Below are 26,293 nucleotides of genomic sequence, written 5' to 3'. Positions count from 1 at the left end.
AAAAAATGCTTTATTTAACAATTTGTAAGGTCTGTAACTTATGCCTATATTCTGTAGGAGTCAGCTTACGCATCCAGCTCCAGGAGAGGTCTTACAATCATGACTTCAGAGCTGAGAGAGATGTCTCCATGCCAAGTTTAATTTTCTTTCTGCAATGTGATCTAGAACAAGCTGGCTCTTCTCTATTTTGCCCTACTGACCTCCTCTCTCATGTCATGTGTTGGCTTTCRTATACTCCTTTCTCACATGCTGCCATCTCAACTGCCAGACCAGATTATACYGAGATTCTCCCATAGCTCTGCTTCTACTTGTGATAACTTTCCCAAATTGGCACTCCCTGGTGGGGAAAATATTTTCTTTTTCATTTAATCTCATGAAATTTTAAAAACGTGCCATCCACRTCAAAGTGTTGGAAGACAGTGAAAAGCAGCAGCACCACATGAAAGTCCCATTAAGGATAAGAGAGACAGGTCAACACACCAATCCTAGTGGAGAAAAATCTTTGCTAAATATAAGTTTGATATTTAGTATGGATGAAAATAGAACAATCACTAGTGCTAGGAGTCTCTCCATGACAAAATCTACCTTGCGATCCAGACCTAAAATACTCCCCAATATTTGACACTGTAGATTGTGTGAAATGGGAATGGCACAGAGCACAAAACTAAGTCTTATCTRGAGTACCATGGATTTTGTTTTATTATTTCACATCATTCTCTACTATGTATTTCTTAAAAAAATTGCTATCATCCTGCCCTCTCCAAAGAGGCACAGATGCCAAGTGAAACAATGAAGGTTTTGTGCAGGATGAAGGGCAGGGGAGCAGGATGAAGATTCTAGCATCTTATCACAGAAGTCAGCCCTGCAGCCTCCCCTGCTACCAAAACCTTGACATGTAAACCTAGCACAGGCAGGAGCTTAACAGTGACTTTCACAATAGCTGGTCTGTCTGGAAAATATAGAGAAAGTCCAAGGACTCAGAAACTGTTTCTCTCTTTGTGGTCTTACATAATCCCAATGCCTTCAGTTCCTTTTTTTTTTTTTTTTTCAACTAACCTGGCTCTTGTGAAGATACAAAAGACTATGTAAGTGGAAAATGGGCATATGAATATTAAAATACAATATTAAAAAAATCAGTAGTTTTAGATCATATGACTAAAATATACTTTAAAAGATACACTGATATACAATTAAAACTGGATAATCAATGTAATGCATTAATTAAATTWGAGTGACTGCCAGAATTTCTCCTGGTTTGAATTTTTTATACATCTACCAAACTATTAGTGCTAGGAAAAGAAGAATATTCTGAAAAAAAAAAAAAATTATTCCAATTTAAAGTCATCTCAAGTTGAAAAGATTTTCAAGGAGTTTGGTTTTCGATCTCAGAAACAAACAGAACTTTAAATTACTAGCAAAAGCACAACATAAAATTTTATCATAGAAATTATCCAGTTCATAAACTCCTTATTTATTTAAACACCTGTATGAATCTTACAACTGTTACTTTCAATTTACTGCGCAGAAGTTCCTTTTAGCATTAATATTCCATATTCTAGAAAAATATTCCAGAAATATGTTCATGTTGCACTAATTCAGCCCGAGTAAAAGCTCAAGGGAGTATAAGGAAGTAACAATCTTCTAAGAACAGGATTATTGTAAAGAGAATTAAAATAACCTGGAAAATCTCATAACTGGTGATGAAAGACATTTAGCCTGAATGATGAGCAAATACAGGGTAGGTTCCCTACTGGGATCACTATTCTTTATCAGTCTTCCTATTCATTATCAGTTCTGTTACACCAAACACCAGCAAGCAGCAACTTCCACTCTGTGCTGGAAATGGAGCTGCAGACACGTCCCTGGCAGGGGGCATGGTGAGCCCCTGTGGCTTTGCTCACCGTCTGTGGAGCAGCCGCTGGTGCCGTCGCTGGAGCAGTAGCGCATCTCGATGCGCTGCCGTCCCACCTCCAGCAGGTTGGGGTCRGGCAGGCGCGCCTTGCAGGTGTATCGGAACCGCTGCTCGTAGTGACCGCCGTTGTCTGAAATGTTCACCGGTGTCCAAGGGGTCCAGGGAGTTGTCTTCTTCAACTCCGGGCAGGCGTTGGTGTTGCAAGGCTGATATTCCTGAAAGTTAGAAGTCACAATAAACGTAATCAAATATGACCTTAAAACCATCCCAGAGACACTCAAAACAGACAAAAAGACAACCAACCCTTTTAAAAAACACCCTCTGATATTTTTTTTCAGTATTTCTAATACCATTGATCATCAATGATCTTTTAATTCCAGTGTCAAGCTAAAAGTGTTTTTTCATCTTCAATGCAAGCACAGTACCACATTGCTAATAGCAATAACACACCAGTACAAATTAGATCTAAAACATCCATAAAAACAGTAAATCAAACACTCTAAGTACCATAATAAAGCATATCCTTTATAAATTAATAGCCCCGAGTAAAGTGAAGCTAAATATGCTAAAGCATTTAATTAAGAAGAATTTTGATAAACTKCAAGTACATGACACAAAACAGCAAATAATTCCTGCTAACATCTAGTGGCATATGAATTAGCAAACCACTGTCCATTCTGTATTTTGYTCATGTGCTACACAAGGGAATGACAAAATATGTTTTCTGTTAGAGATTCTGGYTCCCTGAGGTGCATGTTACTCATGGCTGCAGCACCACTAAACCTGACTTCAGAAGCAAATTCCCTGTGGAGTGATACGCACTAAAAGGAGCAGATGACATCTAAGAAACCAATGCAAAATTGCCAGTATTCTCACAAATGCAGACTTATGAGTAGTCTCAATCACCAGAATGTATGTCTTCTGACGAGTATCATCAAGATCTGTAGGTCCTGCCTGTTCATTTTCCAGAGCAAAATGTACTTCATCTGATGCAAATGATTTGTAAACTATATGSATGAAATTAAACAACCATTTATTAACAGAATAAATTCATACTGAAAAATTACTAAAGATAAAAATAAATAGGCATCAGTCTATCAGGGAAAAWTTTTACATTTACTCTCTACCTCTTGCCTGTTAGAGAGAAACTCAGCAGAAAGTACCTCCTACACTAAAGTTTGTGATTCTACTAAATGCTAAAAAAACAAGGAAACAATAGAAATAATGGTTTTATCGCATATACAACCTCCTTCTTCCAAAACCTGTAGCCCAGTTGATACCATCATGTTCCAAGAAGCAAAAGAYTACCTGCTCCTCTCTTTCCCATGGTGATAACAGCCTTTTTATCTCATACTTTCCTCAGTCCACTACCTCCTCTCACAGTCTAAAATATTAACAAACCCAATTATGTTTAGAGCAATTGCTTTCAACCCGTATTTTAGTTTAAAGGCTGGGTTGCTACTTTAGATCTAAAAGAATCTTATTGTCCGAAAGCCTTTCTAATTTTTCCATCTGTTAATAGYTAGGAAAAAATCCCCCAGAAATCCCTGCCCCATTTACAAGTGATGCACCAGAGACCCAATCATGTTTAAGATTCTCAAGTTCTCAGGCCACAGGGGCTTGTGACAACCTTGTGCTTTCACAGTTCTGTGAAATATTCAGAAATATTTCAGAAATAAAGAGTTCTTAGCCCAAAGCCTTTAGCTGGACTATTGTTGTTCACTGCTCAAGGCTATGCAAAGCTCCTTCCCACCTTAAAACCTGCTGACCACTACAATGGAGACCAGAAGTCATACTCAGGCACCATTTAGGAAAGAGGATCAACCTTTTGGGGATCCAAAAAAAAGCCTTGTCTGGCTTCTGGCTCAGAAGGCAACAAAGAACAAGCAAACTGTCTGGTCCTGGATACAGCAGGGCAAGAAATTTCTCCATGACTCYTCCAGGAGTCAACTGTTTAAATCAGGTGGCTTTTAGACTTAGGACTGAACGTGTATGACTGTTCTCCTTGCAGCACATGAACTGTAAGAAAAGGAAATGATAAAATTAACAGATTCTAGCCACAGTCAGAGCCATCCTGCTTCCTATCTGATCTGACTACTCACTTTCCAAATGCCGTACCTTCAATGCCTGGATTAAGTGCATCCTGTAGCAAGAGCATTCTGTCTTTCCCTCTCTTTTTTTTTTTTTTTTTTTAAGACATCTAACACTGGTTAGTCTATCACCTCCCTGGATCAGCTGTTCCACTATTTAGTAATCCACAAATCTGACAAATTGCAAGTTAATACGAGGCTGCATTTTCCCCTTAATTTAATTTTCCAGTCACTGAATTTTGTTGTGCCTTTATCAATGATGCTGAAAGTGTTTCTTGTCCCATACCTACAAAAAAATTTTCATGCCCAAGTACCCACACATAATGGTAAACTAAGCTGAACTTGTTAAACCYGCACAGGATTTAAAACCTGATCTCCATCTCCTGTGCACCCCAATGCCTTCCATTTATCCTATTTCATTATTTTCCCTAATACCAGATACCAAAATTTGACTTGGCATTCTAGAGGCAGTCTTATCAATACAGCATGCCAAGGCAATCACCACCCCATTTGCTTGACAGTCTGACTACAATATGCACATTATTGCATTAGTGCTTTTTCCTTCCACAACATTGAGTCTAAGTAGACCCAATTATCTTTGATAACMTATCCTTCTCTAAATCAMATCTTAACAACTACCTATAGTTTCCTATCCCACACAAGAGGCTGGTATTTGGCAATATTAAAATATGTTTCATTAGCTTCTGCAATTATCTAACATATTATTTACTACCTCAATGATCTCGATTGTGCTCAAGCTTTACTGAAAATGTCTTATATCACTGTCTAGACTGTTGATAAAAATGTTAAGTGCTATTGACCCAAGAACTGATTCCAGGCAGACTCTGCCAGACACATACCAGTAATTTATATCTGCCCATTGACACCACATTTTTCAATTTGTCAATGAATCAGCTTTTAATCCATTTAACATTTGTCATATATTTCAGTTTCCTGAATCAAATTATTTTCTGTTGCGAATGTAAAGTAAATAAGCAGGAAAAAAATCAACCAGTATAGTAGCTACTACAATGTTGATTTCTGTATATAGTCGTAATGGTCTAAAAATTTCAGGTCTTCATTTGCTATTGAATTTTGTACTGGTATTTTTCAGTGCAAAAAACCAAAAGCTGCTAGAAATGTGAGGGCTTYCTTTATTATACATGACATAGGTCAGGGTCCTGTAAAGCAGAATATGTGAGGTATGTATTGAACCCTTTGTCAAGCAAAAACAGGTAGCAGAGGAAGAAGTTAATTTAGTGGCAATGTATTGAATGTTGCTTTGCTAACTCACTTCTGAGATGAACACATCAGGTCCCTCGCTTCTAGAAAGACAGACTGCCAGTGTTCAGTGTGCTTCAGGATGTGCMGTGCCTTCACACACCCTGACAGAGAGCATTCTCCTAGACTATTACATGAGCCAGAAAGAAAGATGCTCCTGTAAAGTGTCTGTGGAGACCATTTGTTAGTCTTTCCTTTCTTCTTGCTTGCAGCATAGTTTATACAAAAGTTTGACTGCTGTCATGCTTGTCTATTCAGCCACTGGATAATAGCATGAAAGGCTCAGAATGTCAAGGGGAACAAAAGGATATGTAGTTTAACCAGAGAATATTTACAGCAGTAAATAATCCCTCCATGAGAGAATCAGAGGGCTGTCACCAGAATGGATGACTCCTTGGAGTTCTGGCTCTAATAGAGATGTGGCAGAGCCTGCTGGCTGCTCTCACAAACAGCGGGTGCTGCACTGCTCTGACTACCATGTCTGACGGGGAGGAACTGAAAACTGCCCAGTGCTTCTCGAGAGCATTGAGAGCAAACTCCAGTGTRAGCAGAACAATGATCATGCTCTGAATGGTCTCAGATTTGGAAGTAAGGAAAGAGGGACAGAAAAGGCATAGTTCAGATTACACATGGATATATCAAATGCTGCTAGCATGAGGGCATAGTCCAACTGGAAAGATTCARCAGAGACTGGGAATATGGAAACTGACACCTCTGCTTGGATTATCCTCCTCTTATCACCTTGTCCAGTRCTTGAACAATTTACCCAAGAGGGATTTCAGGAAAATGGCCCTCTCCAAAGCAATTCTACCAGCTAGAACCAGGGGCACATTAATCAASTAACCACATATAAGTCTCAGATGAATAAAAGTCTCAGATGAAAATCTGAAATTTCATCTGAGCAGTATGACAGAGCTAGAAAAGCAGTGAAGCATTCTGCTTCTATAGCGTTGTTAAGAGGAACAGAGACCACAGCTGCTGAACTCCCCCTCCAACATTCCACATGGGCCAAATAGAGAGATGGGGTCGAGCTCTCCTGGGAGATTCTCTAGACASTCAGAGAAATATTTCAGGGCCTCARGTGAYGTCTTATGCACATTAGTCCTTAAGGTACACTGGTGGACTCAGTGCAGTAATTACTTGAGGCCATTTACAGACTCCAAAAATATCATTGCAATAATTCAAGGTTAACCACATTCTCAAAGGTCTCTTTGCAAGTTGTTCTAAAACTCGTGGTCTAATTCACCTCATCATAGCTTTTAGTTTAAAGTGGAGAGAGTTGAATTWCGCTTGGCTGTACCTGGTAAAGATGCAGTAAGACACATAAAGATTAAATTTTAAGGGACAACTCAATAGATTGGGAATTTTACACCAAATACACAAATAAATACAACCTCACAAAATGCAGATYTGTGGAAATGACAAATTGAAGTCAAAAATTATCATGAAGAATACTGACGGTAATATGAGAAAAGGCATCATACATTAAAACAATAATTTGGAATCATAGAACATAAAAAAATGATGCTATTAAGCAGCTACCTTGCTTCTGTCCTTAAATAATATTTATTAGTATTTGTGCATAATGGAAAAAGAATATTAACATCATGTTTTCTACCAAGATTTATTTAGAATTATTTGGCTCTATTATTTTAGAAAAAGACAACTAAAATGTAATTTCAAACTGAAGACTATTGATAAACACAGAACAATACTCACTGTTTCCTCATGGAGGACAAGGAATTGGGTATTTTTTTTTTTTTGCCCCTGCATAGCTACACTAGTAAAATTCCTGAACACATTGAGAGTCTCTGAGACTTTTACTCCTTGTTTAAGTTTGATTTTAATCAAACAAACAGCATGCTACTCTGATATCTTCTAAAAAACATGACCAAAATATTACCTACATTTGAAGTACAATTTTTTTCATTAAAACCAGAATTCAGATGAGAGTTCTGTTCCCATTTATATTATATGTTTATATTATGGAGTAATTTCTCCTAACAAACTCTTATTGCTTTGATGGATATAGTATGTCTATAGGGAATGCACTTCTTTAGTTCTCATCTGTGTTTTTCTTTCTCACCTGTTAGTGTGACATACAAAGCAGCTAAATCAATATTGACAGTGCATTTAAATATTTTCAGTCCATTAGTTATCTTTCATTATTTTCTTTTAATATATTGTATTAATTCTCAAATATTTTTGAGTCACCAAACAGTCCAGTAATTAAAAAAAATACTTATAATTTTTTGCTTTTTCCATCATGCTAAACTTCAATTTGACTAGCACGAAATAATTCTTATTAAGAATTGGTATTAGGACACTAATAGAGGATAATGTCACTGATTCATAAATTGAATGTAGTATGTCTGTTACCTGAGACAACCTCAGTCTCTCAGCCACCTCTCAGCCTCTGAGTTTGTCACAGCAATATGTAGTTAAAAGAAAGGATAGCTCTCGCATGCAAAGCTAAGGCCAAACCAAATGTAACAGTGTCATAAAACTCCAGAGAACAGTTCCCATGTGTAGGAGACCTTGTTTACATGTCAAAACATAAATTTCCTGAAGGACTAGTAAACTATTTTTCTCTCTCTCCAAGAATCAAAAGATAGAGAAAATTTATCTTGCAGTGGTTGAAAAACACACACAAAAAATCACTAATTGAACTTTAAAAAAGAAATGGTTCATTTATTTTTATTACAGAAATGTAAAGTCTTGTCTATTTAAAAAGCATTTTCRAACTAAAACAAAAGACAAGTCCCTGATCATATGTCTATTTATTCCACAGTTCAAAAAGCCAGGTTCTTCAACCAAATACAATTAGATAGACCTTAATTTAGTCTAATTTTGCTACCACAATACTATTTCAAAAGCATGAYATGAAAGAAGACCCAAACTCTATTAATTTCAATCCATTGAACAGAACACCTTCTACCCATAAATTCCACAGKTATAACTAAAAAACAAACCCCAAAAGAATTTCTAAGATCCTCATTGTATGTTAACCACACTAAAACATCCTAGCTTATAGGCAGTAATTTAGGTTCAGTTGACATTCATAGGAGGAGCTCTATTGATTCCAGTGGAACCAGGACTGCAGAGACTATTGCTCAGTGCAGATGTAATCCTGCAATGGTGATAAGTAAGGATAGGAGGTTATGTCCAGAATTTTAATATTTTTAAAAATATTTTGATGGATAGAAGGAGGAAAATAACTTATCCCATGGAAAAGGAAAAGGTTTCTCCTGAACGAAACAGATGTAGGGTTTGGCTGCAAATACTGACTATGCACGTCTTTTTGTTTCAATTTTGTGTATTTTAAAGTAAAAGATTGAAAAAAATCTCCATGGGTGTAAAGGGCAATTCAAAAGGAATTAAATGCTGGATTTGGATCCCTTTTCCCCAGAGGAGTTCAAGGCCCCATGGGCAGGTCAGTGATTAGGACAATTCAGGACTCAAATCCTTCCTATATTCAATATCACCAATTTTACTTCAATAAAGAAAGCTCCTACTTCCATCATCTCTTCATAATCCCATCAGTTTTCAAAGTGAACAAAGCCACCACTTTCCTCTTACTTTTTTTTTTTTTTCTACAAGCCATTTGTAACTCCCTGCTTGAAAGCTACATTTTATGTCAAACTCATCAGMCTTCTCTGAAGGAAATTGTTACTACCAAAAATTGCCGTTTTGCAGGTAAGTTGCTGCTTAGGAGATTGGTGTCCAGGGGTCATTTTCTCCAGTTCATACTCAGGAATMTTATTGCAATTCCCACCTTATCCGTGGCTTTGTACTCAGTGTTACAATGTGGCTCATAAGAAACTCGCCTYTTGCCCGAGGAGCTCCACTGTGAGGTGGGAACCTCCAGAAGTTGCAGATGTTACCACTCAAACTCAGTAAAATTTGAAAAGACCAGAAAGGCCTGTCAAAGAATTAAGGATTCAGTTATTTTTGCCCTGAGTGTTGCTATTTAGACTCCTGCAAAGCTTGCAGAAAGGAACAAAAGATATTACTGACCTGATGGAARCAAAACACATGGGACCATAAATAATCAAGGCCATAAGGCTGAAAGGATTGTCCACCAGCATAGATTTACCAAAAATGACTCAAAAGTGATTTCTATATTAGCACATACTGAAGGCCTCAACTGCAGGAGGAAAGCCAGGACCAAAATCTGAGCAACATCATGACAAGTAGATGGTGAAATTGAAATAACATTAAAAGTAAATGATGTTTTACTTGTAAATGAATCAGAATTAATCTTTTCAGCATTTAAAATCAGCATGTAAATAGCAGCCTTGAAATACACATTTATAAATTTAATTATAAAGAGAGGGAATTCAATTTTACCTTTCAATTTAGGAATTTACAATATGCCATTTGAAAAGACCAGGAAAAGAGATGTAGCTTCTCTGATCACTCAGTACTTCAGAAGTGGGGAAAAGGACATTGTTAAAAACCCCATTTCGGAAGGTATGATCAACCAATGGGAAAAAAGTGAGTTCCTGCARCTCAAGGAGTTACCACTCAGCAGGGCCAAACTAAAGATCTGTGCATGTGGCTTTATTCATGACAAATGCAAATGCAAAAGAAGGAGAATTAAATCAGATGGAGAACGGGTGAATTATTTTGCTGTAATAACCCAATTGTTTAACTCAATAACTCAAAAGTTTCAAATACTCTTACTAAGAAGATTACCATTTTTATGTAGGCCCTATAATTCCCGGAAAAATCTTTTAAATTGCTGAAAAAGTTATTATTAACTTAAAATATATTTTTTTAAACTGCTGRAAATCATGGCTATCCAAGTATTTATTAAGTGAGAGTAAGAATTTTAAGAGATATTCCAATAGTCAAAAAGGCATAAAAAGGCTATCAACTCATCAATTTTAGAGACTGCTACTTCATAATCACTGCAAATCTGTTATCACTCATAAATACCTTCATCTCATGTTTTCCTTCTTGTAGGCTTCTAGAAAGACAAGGAGAGCTATCTTCTTGTTGTAAAAGGAGRTCCCTAGCAACAAATTTTTAAACACCAAAAGTGGAAGGAAACCTGGAATTTCAATTTACAAAGGCAACAGTAGAGCTACTTGGCTACTTTGTGACCTGGAAAAAGTTTGATTCTTGGATACCAAACACTTAGATTCACCCATTGCCAGCTATAATATTTGTCAATGTGGTAAAATGGCTCCTTTCTTTAACCAGGAAGTTTCAAATTAAGCACAGCTGTCAAAAAGTTCTTGAAATTTACATTCCGAGGACAAAGTTAYTTCCATAACATTTCAACTAGGAAAATCAACTGTGTGGAAAGYCTGCTACCAAATAATGCAGAAAATTAAAACAGTCATTACTATTTTATATCCATCCAGAGATCACAGTTTCCTATTAATTTATCCATAGTAATTKATTACATAACCAGTGCAGTCTTACATTACAAGTAATGCTTTTATCAGCCTACAGTTCCTAATTGATCTTATTTTTTACAGTTACACAATCTTTGAGGTTCAGCTAAACTATCTCATTTTAGGATCAAAATCTGAGGGAAAAAAATTCAGCTACCAATCAATGGTACATAAAAACTGTCCTGAGAGTATAGAAGTGTGAGCTGTTTATGCAATAATTTAGACAACAAGCACTTAATTGCAGCTYATTTAGTTGGTTTTGGAGGGGTTTTCCCACATTAAAGATCAATAAACTGTGTTTTATAAAAAAAATGGAAGCAAAATTTGAGAAATCTAATGTTGAGAAGAGCTGAAGACTGATTTTGCTCTGAAAAGGCAATTATMCTAATATTCTTACTATATTTTTCATTTAAGGGATGACTTAAACRATAGACTTATTACTGGGGAGGGAGAATCCAATAATGTCACCCCTTCTGAGATAACACTTYAAATGTTAGAGCAGTTTCTAAATGACAAATGTCTAAGAGATGCAAATGTTAGAAACTGAACAGATGAGGAGCCATGAACTTTAATTCAGAGCTGCCAGTCCAAACCCAGGAGCTGCAGTAAACAGCAGAGCTGCTTGCTGAAATGTGTTCAACTGTGCAAGTGCTTAAACCCACTGGAAATTGGTTTAGTCACACAAATGAGACAGGGTCAGAGATTTTGATCACTGCACTTCTGAAAATGAATCCACTTAGTGAGGAATCTGAGTGCGGATTTGAAAGCCCAGTGAAGATGGCAAAATACAATTGCCAGATCCATCCAGCACCAGATGGTTTCTACATCATCTTCAAAACTCCAGATATCAGAAAGTTACAATTATCTACTCAGAGGAAATTCAAGCATGGAAAGTTAATGTGCATATGAAAATCTGTATCTTTGTAGCTCAAAGGCCACTGCTCTGTGTATGAGTGAAAGGAGAAAAACAAACACAACTCCCATTCCCCAAATTCCTTCAAAGCAAATTTATTTTTTCTTAGCTGTTGAAAGACTGCACACCACCTATAGCAAATGGATATATAAGGTAGGTAAAAAAAAAAATCCATTGTGCTATAAACCTCTTATTCATGCCTTGACCAAGGCCTGTGGAAGCAAGCTGAACCAAAAATGCACTTAAGCACAATTTAATACGTTATCACACCACAGACATCTGCCTTTCCCCAGGGCAGAAGTTGCAGCTGAGCTGACAGATGTGACTRTGCACCCACACCTCAATCTCTGCTGCTACAGTCAAGTTGATAAACACAAAATCATCTTCACTTATAGCTTGTAATCACTTGCCACCAAAAAGCCAAGGTATTTGTTTCTGCCATCTCTGCTATGGGAAAACATGACCTTTAGCAAAGGGGGACACCTGAGCTGGTTAAATTGCTGTAGCAAGCATCAGTTAAACTCATGTGTTAGAGCCCCTGGCTATGTGGGGGGAAAAAAATACCACGAAAAGTTAAAGGGCAATCAAAATAATAGCATATTTTGATTTTACAAGTTACTGATTGAAAAGCAGAAACATAGAAACAGATATTTGAAAACTATGCCTCTAGTTGTGATAACAAATGCCAATTCAAATTACCTACAAATTTTCACTAGCTTGTGCTTAACGTGCTCAGCAAATGAAACTGCACAATTATAAATATACAATTGTCTGTCATTTTCTCATGAATGGGTATTAATTTCTGAAAGCTTGTACACTTGACACAGGATTCAGTTTCCCAAATGCATGGCTCTGTTGACATTTTAAATGCTGTGGATTATCTCACCCAGTTTCCAAACTGTTCTAAAAGCATGTGGGTCTCTCACACGGCCTTTGACATATCTTGAATAGAACTTTCACCCAGAAGTTCACACCCCCTATGAATTCCCAAAAGCAGCACATGTCTCTCTTTAGGCAGATTTGCATCCTGCCCTTGTTTCCACCAAGGGTGCCTGTCATTTTTCAGAATCACAGCAGAACTGAGTCTCCTGCTTCACATTTTCTATTTAATTTGTGTCAGCCTAAAAAACTCCCCATAAATCAATGTCTTTCATCCAACACTCTTTATTTTTAGACATTTTAATGCTCTTGGTTTTAYATAAAGTTTATTTACAAAGAGTTTAATTTGTCTGCATTTTATTTTTGAAGCTCTGTGTTTGCAAAGAAAACACKTTTTGATCTTCAGCCAATTCATGGTAAGACAGGTTTCTAGGGGGAAAAAAAAGGCACTACTTTTATGCTGACTTCATATTATGCCATGTTTCCAGCATGAGGAAGATACAGCAAAAATAACAGTGTGTTTCCTTTGCACCTCCATAAATACAAGTTGTTCTGTAGGTGGCATAACTCTAGCATAAAACAGAGCAGGTTTTAATTGACAGTAGCYTACGTGTTCAGCTCAGGGTTTCTGAACATTATGCTCTSCTGCTCTGRGGAAATTCCTTRGGATTGAAGTCCTTTTATTTTACACCTTGTTTGACATCTCAGCAGAAAGGCTGAACATTATATAGGGGCAAGGTGGTGCTGCTAAAGACTCTGAAGCCAGAAGGTTAATGAAGAAAACAAAAGGAGGAGGAGATTATAGACTTAAAAAAAAAAAATCATAGGAAAGAATAAAATGTGGTAAGAAAATAAACTGACCAGGAAGAGAGTCTGGTTTCCTGATAAAATTAAATCAAAGCACAGTTCAAATGGAKCATTTTATGAGTTTCAACAAGTTGAACGTATAACAATATATTTTCTTAACACAATACTCATGAGAGCTCTTAAAGAAAGACTTTACTACTTAATGTACACACAGGATGCTCAGCTTCTCTTTATACACAGCTATGCTCATCTCAGTGTTGTTGCAAATCARATTTCTGCACACCCGCTTTGCCCCATTTCTTGATATAATGTTCACATAAACTCATTTACGAGAGGAACAAAAAAAAAGGAGATGAGCAAGGATTGATTCACACTACAGTGATGAAATTGGGCAGAAAAACAACCCAGTTTGTCAGTGAATATGACATCTACAAAAATTTTTCTCTTCAACACACGAGAAAAGGGACGTAAATAGCTACAAGCTGCAAGAGTTGAGTTACATGCCAGAGATTGGAAAATTTAACTGTGGCACATGGCTCCAAAATGCTGAGGCTGAAGACTRCCATTGGGTAGTTGGGAATGTTGTGCTTGTTTATCAAAGCAATACATAAACCCACATTAACTTACTGGAAAAGAGGAATGGGTAATGCATGATGTCATATTTCTGATATTCCTAGCAATGTGGAGAGGACTTACTGCCTTTACTGCACAACCATGGCTGGAACACACAAATCAAACTGATGGAATTTTAGCTCAAGGACAGGATGGGTGCCCTGAGCTAACACTGTAGGCTTTATTATACAGGCCTCATTTTGAGAGCTCAGTAASCACACCATCAACTCTGTGGCATTTTCAGGACAATGATATTACCAGCTGGAAAATGTTATCATTTTTCTAAAAAAGGCAATTTGCTCTATGTAAATATTTTGTGCTCACATTGTGATTTTGAGTTTGGAATGTCTGACCATTTATAAAGAATTCTGGTCTATCAAATAGAACTTTGAAGGTAAGTTTGATAAGAACTACACTGCTGGGGTGCTCTATCCCTGAAGGACAGCACTCAGTGGAAGGGACCCATGCTGGAGTAGCTCATGAAGAACTGCAGCTTGTGGGAGGACCCAAGCTCGAGAAGTTAATGAAGAATTGTCTTGTGTGGAAAGGACCCCATGCAGGAGCAGGGGAAGASTGAGGAGCTCTGTCCCTGAGGAGGAAGGAGCAGCAAAGATGGTGTGTGATGAACCAACCTCAACCCACATTCCCATGAAGTGTAGCCTGGAATGAAGGAAGGAATGAGGGGAAAGTTTTTCTAAGATATGGTTTTAAATCTCATTACTCTATTCTGATTTGACTGGYAATAAAATAAACTAATTTCCYAGTCAAKTCTRTTTTGCYCATGAYRGTACCTGGTGAGAGATTCCTCCCTGTCCTTATCTAAACTCAAAAGCCTCTCSTTATATTTTCTCTTGCCTAGCAGGATGAGGAGGAGAGCAACAGAGCAGCTTTGGCATCCAGCAGGGCTCTGTGCATGAACATGGCAGGGGGGCAAAGGTAGCCTGAAGCTGTACATGTGGAAAAGGAAAATTATAGCAAAAGATTGTTTTGTGGGGTGTTTTTCCCCACTGGATAAGCTGGTATGGTATCTTTTTGTCTGACAGCCTTCTCTGATACTCASAGGAACTTGTCACCAAAATATGGAAGTTCTCAGGAAAAGAAGTCTTTCTTCTAGATGTTCAAAGACAGTGTAATACCAGTAAGAGCAGTAAAGGTAGAAAATGGGCCAGAATAGGTAGGACAAGCAGTCTGCTTTGTTTCTTATTTTTCCTTAAGAAGTCCAAGAAAAGATCCTTAAAAGGGGAAAAAAAAAAGAAAAGCAATAAAAATAATAAATAAAAAATAATGACACTGAGCTGTTTGCATGCCCACAGGCAATTGTTAATGTAACTACATAAAAAAAGCAGCTATAGCTAAAGAAATTCCATTGATAAGAAAATGCAGGTATTTTGTAGGAATTTGGGATGATAGTGTAAGGGTGCAAGCATTCCATGGGATCACAGGGAGAAGGAAGAAGGAAGATGACAGAATGTCATTTTCAATAAAATTCATGCAGATAAAATTCTCACAAATCCTTAAAGGGAAGGTTTAAACGTGGCTTCCTAAATGCTAATTCACCTACTTTTGCTGTTGCTGTCTTAAAAGAACATAAGAAATTTCATATCTTTTAACTTTTAGTTCTGTCATTCATAAATGTATTTATGTGGGACTTAACTTTTGGTCACAGTTTGTGACCACATTTCAAGACAGTGGCTTCTCATCAAGGCATAGGTGTTTTAGAAAATATTTTAGCATCAGCAATGAGGTACACAACATGCTGTGCAGTTAATGCTTGGTTTATAAAAGCAATCCCTCTGCAGACACTGATGCATGAACGCTCTGTCTTTACGGACTCGATACTATGTGAAACCTAAGCTATTCAACCCAGGTATTTTTGTACCAGAGAAAAGCATGAGAGAGATGTCTAAAAGGATTTCAGGAAGGAGGAAAAGTACATGTAAGTTTACTAAAGATTTGTTTAAGGTGTACAAAATCATGCATCATTATCCACCTTTCTTACTCTTAACATCAAGTATTGCTTAGACAAATTGTTTCAACAGATGCTATTTTGGAACAGAGCTTTTTTATTTTGCCTTTTTTTTTTTCCTTTTACATTTCATACAGGCAAAAGAATATTTCTGTGACTGTTTTGCCACCTAAGATTGCATCTCTGTCTCTCCATGTTTAGACAAGTCTGTGAGAAGTCACAACTTTGAAGTTGTTTGTTCCTTGAACTGTAGCTGATACAGCCAAACCATTTCTTAAATTATGGAAGTGTTTTTTAAAAATCTCATTACAAAGGAAAATAAGTTAATGTGATCACTCTGCAGGATGACAAAGAAAGCATCTGATTTTACCAAATGGAAAGTTCACTATCTATTTCCTTTAAAATAATCTGTGGCAGGTAAAACAGAGTRATTTTTTTATTTTTAAACAAGAACTCTGGAAAGAATCAGTCCTACGTGTCAGGGCTTTATCCTGCTCAGAGGCAAAAAGACATTTCATTTTGTATGTGTGAATGTTACAAAGAGCATTTAGCTAATGCTTGAATACAGGATTTGTAATCATATGGTTGCTCACATGTCTTAAAGACATAAACATTACAGAAAATGCAAATTACTTTTTATAGGATTCAGTGACAATAACCTCAAGAAAATTCCAATCATTCAGTATTTCAAGTCAAATGAGAATAACATCCTCAAACACTTTGCATGCCCATCACTCCTTCCATCAATTTAGCCTCAGAGAACAATTCTTAGCGCAGGAGGAAACTGAGTGAGATACAGGATCCCCATCTCCTGCTACAACAGCACAAAACATGATTATTACTCACACCCTAAAGTTGTGTTTTAGGAGAGATCCTTCTAGTGAAATAGCAGGAGGGACAAATGGGYGCACAGATTGCTTGCATTTCTAACAAACAAAGCAGTTCCTTGCTAGAGGGTCACATGAATTTACATTACGCCAAATTCAGATTTCCTTGAGACTCTTTTAATGAGGTCCCATGTGCCCATTTCATACACTGAAGATTATTAATTTTTAAAAAAATTATCATTTTAGGCACAGACACTTAAGAAAAACTGTGTGGYTTATATCTACTTTAATTGAGTAATAAACAGCAAGATCTGGCTCAGAGGAGCTTTTGATCAGAACAGCAATATGTAATGTTAAAATTGTGTAGTTTTATCAGTAGAGTGTAACATCTTTTTGGTAAAGTGAAAGCAAAYGTGGACCTGCCTGGCATCACAGCCAGTGATATATGAATGTACAACAGTTGCATTTGATCAAGGGAGTTCCTACTAATTGGCAGTTAAATAAGAATGTCCAGGGTTCCCTAGCAGGACCAAAAAAAAAAACAGGTGTATCTTTATTTGCCCACAGGATAAGGCTACTAGCTAGCATTAAAAATCATAAACTCATGACATAAGTGATTTATTCCAGTGGATGTGAAGTCTACTGCATAAATTCCAGAAAGAGACAGCAGTCACAATCCTTAGCTGAAATGGGATTTCTGAAATGTTGATGTGAATAATAAGGGATTCAGATACTGAAAATCCAATGTGTTTTGTTTTCTTTTCATAGGTATGGCAAGAACCGTTAAAACATCTGAATTTAATGCATTAAACTCATTGCATTGCAGCATGAATGGTCCACCTGAAATGTAATCAAAACTAAAGCAGTGACATGCTCCCTGGCTTTGTAGCTCAGACAACAGGGAGTAAGTGCTGATTGTACCAGGCCACAGGTTTTGCATTAAGCCAACAAGACAAGGCTACGGGATTTGCTGGGCTTTGCCTGTGCTTGTGTTGGTTTGCCTGGAGATTTGTTTTTGCAAGCAACAGCAATTATCTAATTACCAGATCTGCATTACATACTTTGTTTGAACTTTTCATCAGCTCTGGTATARCTGTGTGATGTAATGTCTACACCAATATATATTTTGTAACTAACGGACATTTGTAACACGAAGTTACTGAGGGCAGAATGACCTATGAGACCCCCTTAATAAAACAGCCCAGAGGAATCTTTGAAAGACTGGCAGAGGGCAATACCTGAAGCCCAAGGGCTATAAACATTTCTGATGGCCACTTATTGGTCATCAAATGAGTGTAACCTCAGGAGCAAGGTAAGCCAAGATGTTCTTGTCATTCTTGTCAAGCCTTGGGGGTAGCAGAGAGAACAAAGAACAAGCACCCAACTCGTGTAAAACACACACCACAAAGGAAATTCAGCAGCAATATGGGCTTGCAGATCAACAAATAATAAGCAAGCTGTAAAGCCTCTTAACAAACATCAAAAAGGTCACAACCATGTCCCAAATTAAGAAGAAAGAAATCATCAACRTCAATGGCTGGGTCAATGTACTTCTGGCCGAGGGTTTAAGATACAGACCACATGCTGCAAGCCCACCCCCAGTCTGAAACCATCAACCCCCATATTGAAGGGCAGTGGGAGGGAAAGCCTGACACCAGAGAAAGGGGGAGACTAAAAAGTTTGTGTATTTATGCTAGCAGCAAGTAATTTAGACTATTTGATGACTATTATGACTCTTAGTAAAACTGTAATCAGACTAAGATTAAATTCTTGACTTCTCATAAATAATGTATTCTTTTTTTGCCTGTAACAGGATTACAAGTGCTAGTAAATAGATGGGAGTCCAAGCAATCTGTTCGCTAACTTGACTACAACAAATTTCTCATAAAATACTGCACAGTTAAGAATATTTTCAAATTTGCATGGGCAACTTAATTTCKGTTATTGTTTTTAAATCCTGCAYTGAAATGTTTGACTTTGCAAGTTCSTAATTTCTTTAAGTCTATGCAAAAAAAMCCAAAAATCATGTTTCTTAGATGTAATTGTGATGAAGACTTTACCAATACCAACAAAGGTTTATTAAACTCACTTATCACCTGTATCTTTGAATTCCTAACTATGAGACAAAATAAGAWGAGAAAGCATGAAACAAAAATCCATATACTCTATATCTAAGCTGCCTTTGTTATCATGTGATATCAGCAGAGACCTATGAATGTCCAGGCCTAAATGTGATTATTCAGTAATTATACTCATCTAATACAAAGGGTAAAAATARGAGTGAAAAATGGAAATCTCTTTAGAATGGAGAACTAGGAAAATAATGAGAACTGTTAAAAAGGTTTAAAATTTGTTTCTGAGTAAGTGGATACTTTCATGGCAATCTAGGAATTGTTGTTAAGCAGAGACTGGCATTCAATTTTTTTGCTATATTTGTTGACTTTATTTTTTTTCCACAGAGCTTCAAGCTTCCATTTTCACACCCTTTTCAGAAAAGAATCAAACCTAGATTTCTCATTTATAGCATGCTATTTCAATGTTGGAGTGGAAAAAAAATGTCCCAGAAAGGAATCCTCATCAGCATCAAGTCAAGAAGAGTATTGTAAGTCACAAATTAAGTTTTGAGTATGAGCCCTCAGTCAGGTAGAGCTGCTTTCTCATCTGCAGGCAGCCAGTCATCAGCCATTGGATTAGCAGAGGAGGGAGAGGAAGTTCTCCAACATCTCAAATTTCATCAAAGGCTTAGGCAGTGGTGAATGAAAAATGGTTTCCCCTTTCCTTTTTTTTTTTTTTTTTTTTCTGAGAAGACATTATTTACTTCATTTGCTACGCTGTGAAGATCTAGCACGTAATAATTTTTACCAACCAAAAAAATTGCCCAAGAATTTTAGAATTGTAGATAGTGGGAAGAGAAGAACAGTAATAAAGATCCTGGCAAAATTTAGCTCTGGTTTTCTTAGTTCAGGACTTTACTGTGTCATATAAGCAAGTGGTGAATTGTGAACCAGTTTTACCTATATGTGTTAATATAGGTAAAACTGCATTCATCATTCACTATCATCTGTTTCATTTGTTTCTCTCTAACCAATACATATTTACAAGATTTAATTGTAGTTTTGAAGACATTTAAAAGATGAGCTGAATTTTTAAAATGTGTTGAGAATTATTTCCTCAAAATTTGCAATATTTTTGCATTAAATCCAGTACTTTTAAATCCTTAAATGAKCACTATCTATTCTAGACACAGTGTAAGTGCAAGAAAATGGAGACAACATAATTCGGAATGTCAGGAAGATGCTCTTCCATGCCACAGGCATTACAGTTACTGCTCCTTGGTTCCTGACACGGAAATAACAGCATTTTTATTAAACAAGATATTTAAGAAAATWCTTTAKGTTTTCTAWAGCTGTYTTTTGTCTAATCTGTCTGTGTAACYTGGAATACTGCCCATATGATTCAAAAGTCCTTTTCTGTGATGTTTTCATTTAGGGTTGTGACTGTGCAGGACTCACAGTGACTGAGACACAAATTTTATGGCAGTAATTCAGAGAAGCCATTCATGCTTTGCTGCTTTTGAKGAACAAAACAAACCCAAGCTCACACAACGRCTGGAATTATTCAAAGTATGAGAAACGAGAACAATACTGTAAACTAAATCACCAACTGGAACAGGTGAAAGTCATTCCTTACCCTAAATGATCATTCCACAACAAAATGGCTTTCAGAAAACCTAGATGAATGTGAGTTCTCCGAAGAAGAGCCCAATCCCAACAGGACCAATAATGATTCAGTCAAGTCAGAGCTCAAAAATCCTTTTAGACATTTTTTAATCAGTTCCCTTTACCTTCAGTGTCCTTTACCTCAGACAGTGACCCAGACAAACCTGGATGGAGTTGCCCCCAAGAACAGAGGTGTCTGGTGTCTGCTTTACACTCCCAGCACRGCTGTGCTATTGATTCTTTCTAAACCCTTACAACTACCCTGTACATCAGAACTGACACACCTTTAAAACCACCTATTTACAACACAAAATATGTCCCAGATACACCTATACAATTAGATACACACGTTCTGTAACTTCAACACTAACTGAAAGTTAGACTCTAATGTTAGATTTTAATTGGAAAGTGTTAGARGTGGACTTTAAATGCTTATCTGCTTTGTTGAAGTTAAAATAAAGTTCTTCTGAAATGGTATAAACTCTCTAGAGCTAAACCTTCAAGTTTTCCATCACAGAATAACTGTATCACTTCCTCACTTATCTTTTAAACCTCACATCTAGAAAACCTCTCACATGGAAAACTGCACTGTGTTTGTAGTGTAGACTTAAAAATATACGGACATATGGTTTGTTAACTTTAATTAATGGAATTGAACAAGCACGCATCCACTTATGAAAAACCCTTTCTTGACGAACTTGTGTAATCCCCTCACCACTTAAGAACAACAACAAACAAACCACAGAGCACTTAATGTTTTTCTGAGGAAAATGCAGGGAAGGAATCAATTTGAACAGCTTTCTGCTCAAAATCATCTGTGAAGCATCAAAGTTATGTTTGTTGGCATCTGTGCTGCAGCTGCGGGGTTTGGAGCTTTTTGCTTTCTTAATCACGTTCCTTATTCCGATGAGTAAGTACTCGGTGCTGTGCGTTTACAGAGCTGGAAAGTTAATTCATCAGGGATTGCTCACACTCCCACAGCCTTTAATGTAGTTTCCCCAAGAGAACATGTCAAATTTGAAGCTTCAAAGGACTTGTTTTTTTTTTTTTTACTGGATTTGATAAGCGACAATTTTAAAGTAATAAGCTAGATTTTGAGAAGAAAATAATTGTACTCATTGAGCTGTGTAGAGAGAAAAAGATACCTAAAATTATGATTCATCTGCCAACAAATAAAACCTTCCTTGTATCCAATGCAAAATAAATCTCCCTGATGGYGATGTTAAACAATTCTTTAATTGTTGGGGATCCACTTATGARGAAGTCCTTATCTGTTTTAAAAAGCAGTCAGAATGACAAGAAATCTGAGACTGACTCTGGTCCCTGAAATAAGAGAAAGAATAAATTGATTTCAATGCCTTTTGAAGAGTAACACCCTGTTTTAGCAGTGACTACTTTGTGGATCYGTTTGTGACTTCATACAAAGTGTAACTTGATTTTGAAGAGCTACAGAAACCATATGCTGTATTTTTTTCCATAATTTTCAGAGATCATGGATTCTGAATTCTCTTGCTTGACCACCCTTAGGGTGAAACCGTGGGGCTGTCAGGGCTCAAGTGTGGGGGAAGGGGTATTTTGAGGGTTTTAAGTCTAATATAACTCTATAAAAGCTCAGCTTTTACCCTTGACTAAGCAAACTAGGTTACTGGTTTACCCAAGCTTAAGAAATAATAAAATGACAAAACAACCTGTCATTTGGCCAACTGTTTTTGGGGTTTTTTTGGGTTTTTTTTTTTTTTTTTTTTTTTTTTTTTTTAAAAAGTTATAATATTTTTTTTTTTTTTTTTTTTTTTCCCAGAAAAGCATAAGAAATATTTTATTTGCTGAATTCTGCTCTCTTGAGAGGTGACTCTACTCGAGAGAAAAGTATTACAGGGCTAGTCCCTGACCTCTCCTCTACAGTACAAATGAAGATAGCGGGGTTCAGTACAACCATTGATGAGGAACCTGCTCAGGGACATGAACCAGCAGAGCACTACAGGAKGGAAGCTCACCAGGGGCAGGGCATTAGAAGCAGAGAGAAAATTCTTGCTGCCAATCAAGAAATCTGAGGAAGGGCAAAGAGAAATCATCAGAACTAAACAGGAGGGAGACGACACCACTCTGCAAAAAGCTAAAAAGTTGGGTACAAACAAAAAATTAATGGAAATAATAACTAATCAAGTATATGAAATGTMAAAACATAATAAGAGAGGCCACAAAACAACTCAAGAAAGTATTCTGTAAGGTCTAAAGGGTCAGATGCAGTCCTTGCTTCAAGGACATTAGGGACAGAAAGATTGCTACGGGGTCTATAGGCAGTGGGAAGGCATATAAGGGATATTTAGAAACAGMAAGGTCTTAGCAGGCTGTGTTAGTTGAAGACATGATGGCACAAATAGACAAAATGAGCAAACAATGTCACCAAAGAATGTAAAAACAGAAATAGAAATAAGAAAGCATATTAGTGACACACAGATTCTAGCTCACATTTACCTTCCTATCCAATGTCTGGAAGATGGCAAATGTGACATCACTTCTAAAAAATACTTCAGAAGAAGAAGAAATGAGCATGATATCTGAAATGGTCATAACTGAAATGGGCAAATAGGGGAAATCATAATAAAGCATGAAATTAGTGGAACATGAGCAAATATGATCTGCTGGAGAACAAAATTATACATTCTGCCTTTCTTTAAAACAAAGCTAAGAACCTGAAGGACTCAACAAACATGGATACACAGGTGGTAAGCTGATGCAATTTACTTTGAATTCAAAAAGACAGTTCACAATGTTTCTCAAAGGAATTATTCCCACTTACAACACTTGCAGCCACAAGCTAAACGAAAATCTATTAYGCTTTCACAGCAAATTAACTGCTTAAAAGATGGTAAATGGAAGAGAGAAAKAAATGGTCAGTTTTTCACAATGAATGGTGTTCACCATGGTCTGTGCTGTAAACCTCTACGATTAAACTGATTCAACAGCACGGAAAATACTGTACCTAAAATGGCACCTACTTTCAGGAAAACACTGTAGAGGGTGTGTTGCAGAGGGGAAAAAGGAAAGGGTGCATTAAAAAAGCACACACAGTTATCACTAGTGGCTGATAACTTTTCATAAAAAGGCTGATAACTGAAGGCAGAATGCAGTTCTAAGAACTAAACTCATCAATAAATTTCCCCCAAATAATCAAAGGTACCTACCTAACAAAAGGCAAAAGATTAATAGCTCATTTTCATCTCTATTTGTCAGACTGTATTAGGAAAAGCCCTTCTGTGGTTTTAGCAAGGACAAATGAATTTGTAAAATCTTGTACTTTAGTCATTTAGATTTTCCTTTCTTCTCCACATTTCTCCACATTTCACCCCACACAGGAAATTCTGTTCATATATATTATCCTTCCTACGAAGTTTAAGGCAACATTAGTTAGTTTTCTTGGAACTGTGATGGAAAGCCAAATTTGACTTTAGAGACAGGGCATCTCATATTGTTATACTTCTTCAGTTTTACTTAAAAAAACTAACCAGCAAAGAAAACATCAGGCATTCTGAAAACAAAGGAAAGAAGTGAAAACATTTCCCCAGCTAGAGATACCAAACAACACTGCATTTTTCAGTTTTTTTTTCTTTTTTTCAAAATTACATTCATATGATTACCGGCAAGAATTTTGATGGCTTAATTCCTATAATCCACCAGTTGCTTTTTTTCTTGCATTCTGTGTAATGGATCATTTTTAYACTTCATACCAAATTGCTGGTGATAGATTTCACTATGTCTAATATTCCATTTAGCCCTATATTTCAKAAGAAGATAATACACACTGCTATTACTTCTTTTTCTAAGTACTTTAAAACTTTAACAAATATTCATTCTGCCAAGCTATCTCACACAAATGCTTCAATATGTGCATTGGGATTCTGGATCAGCTTTCAATAAGGGATAGGATACATAAATTAACTGTTTTTAATAGGGAGCTTATTGCCTTTGCAAAGCGGTTTATGTGCTCCTATGTGAAAGCATACAGTATACTTCTAGTTTTGTGAACAACTGATTGAAAATCTTGGAAACCCCTGAATTAATCTCTTCTTATGCTTTAAATATAGTGAGCCTTAAAGCAGAATTATAGGACCTCTAGGTAGAGGAACAGCCACTCTGGCAGATATACTCTCTGGACTTCTGTTGGCTGATGTCATCYAAGGCTGTGAGAAGACTTAGCTAAGTCAATGTTAAGAGATGTGCATTTTGACTACCTCTCATGTTTTTCAGAGAGCTTATGCTGATCTGGGGAYAGAATAAACTCAGGTGTGAAATATAAAATTTTTGCTACTAAGTGGTATAACCACAGTACTATGACATTACCAGAACAGCAAATTGACAAAGYCACTTACAATGTCCTCACAAGCACCAACAAGCAAATGGTCTTTTATAAAGAATCCTGGAATCTGCCACTACCTTCATAATCTCCATGTACTAAAGATGGGGCTACTTTTCAGCAACAGAGCAATAACACAGATGAATCTCGTGCAGCACTGCTCAGAGTAACAGTCTCAAATCTGACCTGGTGCCTGGCAATCCTGGCGTTTTTAYGACTTCAGCTTTGTGATGTTTCAGATTATATAAAAAATATTGTTGAATTAGAAAAACTCTGTTCTGGAAGATGCAGGATTAATATTTTTACTTTTGGCTGCTTTTCTCTAGCAGAAAGAAATATGCAGCATGATGGTGCTTTCAAGTWACATAAGGGGTCTTGATAGGGTGACTGACACTTCATTCTTCCCTTCAAGCTGCAAGGACAAATCACTGTGTATTCTGGTAAATKAGGTCAGTGTTCACATGAGTTTATATTCTCAGACACGAAGAATACAATCCCATCTATTGAAGTATTCAGATCTAAATATTATTATTTCAGAATGCTGCAATAGGCTGAGTCACAACATCCTGATGATACAAGATAAGTTCTAAATAAACACAATGAAAATGTATGTTTGCCTTTTTTAAGGCTTGTGAACATTTTTGCTCAAGATGAATGTCAGAGTCTTTGAATAACTTAATGTCTTTTATTTGGTGGCTGTAGTATTAGTGCAGAGGTATTATAAGTCAACAACTTCATGTGAAAGGGAGAAGGGAATGAACCAAGGAGGGGAAAAAAAGGAAGTTTTGATAACTCCATCAATAAATATTCAGAAGTTTTTTAATTATTTCCCAACCTCATAAAACTTGTGTAAGAACAGGGCTACATGACACTATTTTCAATGAAAAATAAAAGCCTACCACAGCCTAATAAATTAAAAATTACTATGATGTCCTYAGACTAAGTAAAAATAAAAGCTGGCACATAAATATAATTAATTTGGATGGAGTTCCATTTAATTGCACTCAGATGGCCAAGAACTGCTGTCAGTCAGCTCAGCTAACAAATCAGTCTCGCACTCCAACAGTTGCTGCATTAGTGCAGCTATAAATGGCAACAGTGCATATTACTTATTCAGGCTTCATCCATCCCTCAATTTACTGGGGTCAGATTGAAGAATACTGAAACAAAATTCAGCTTTATGTTAAGGTCTACATGTGAGCAGACCGCTCAGTATAAAATGTGTAAACACAATTACTGTGTTTGCACTGTACCACTTTAAGTACAGGTRATGAAACCTAAAAGGAACAAAATAAGCCAGAGGGACAATTTGTTGCAAACTGATTCAACACTCCCTTACAAAGAGTAATATTGGAAATGCCATTCTAGATCAGATGTGCCTTCCCTGGTTATTGTCAAATTGCAGCACAGAAATAAGCAGAATGCCAAAAGCAGACCTCTAGATCACATTGTTGATGTTCAGGAAAAAGATTTAAAGCTTTAAAATTTTATTTACTATGCCAAAAAAAAAAAAATCTAGATTTTTTTT

The 26,293-nt window shown here is 36.7% G+C and overlaps 1 protein-coding gene across 1 annotated transcript in view; it reads right to left on the bottom strand.

Moving 5' to 3' along the window:
* Positions 1 to 26,293, bottom strand: part of SEMA5A (semaphorin 5A) — a gene marked incomplete at its 5' end in the record, with an annotated part of 210,120 nt that overhangs the window by 29,243 nt on the left and 154,584 nt on the right. Inside the window, one exon of the mRNA XM_057370806.1 lies at positions 1,902 to 2,127. Coding sequence (XP_057226789.1) covers positions 1,902 to 2,127 — 226 coding nt within the window. The remainder of the gene's footprint in view (positions 1 to 1,901; positions 2,128 to 26,293) is intronic.

This window comes from Malurus melanocephalus, unplaced genomic scaffold (assembly GCF_030028575.1).
Source record: "Malurus melanocephalus ecotype Western Australia unplaced genomic scaffold, MMel_1.1 scaffold_133, whole genome shotgun sequence".
Taxonomy (NCBI): domain Eukaryota; kingdom Metazoa; phylum Chordata; class Aves; order Passeriformes; family Maluridae; genus Malurus; species Malurus melanocephalus.
The sequence above is the reverse complement of the archived record's forward strand: the minus strand, read 5'-3'. Positions and strand labels throughout refer to the sequence as shown.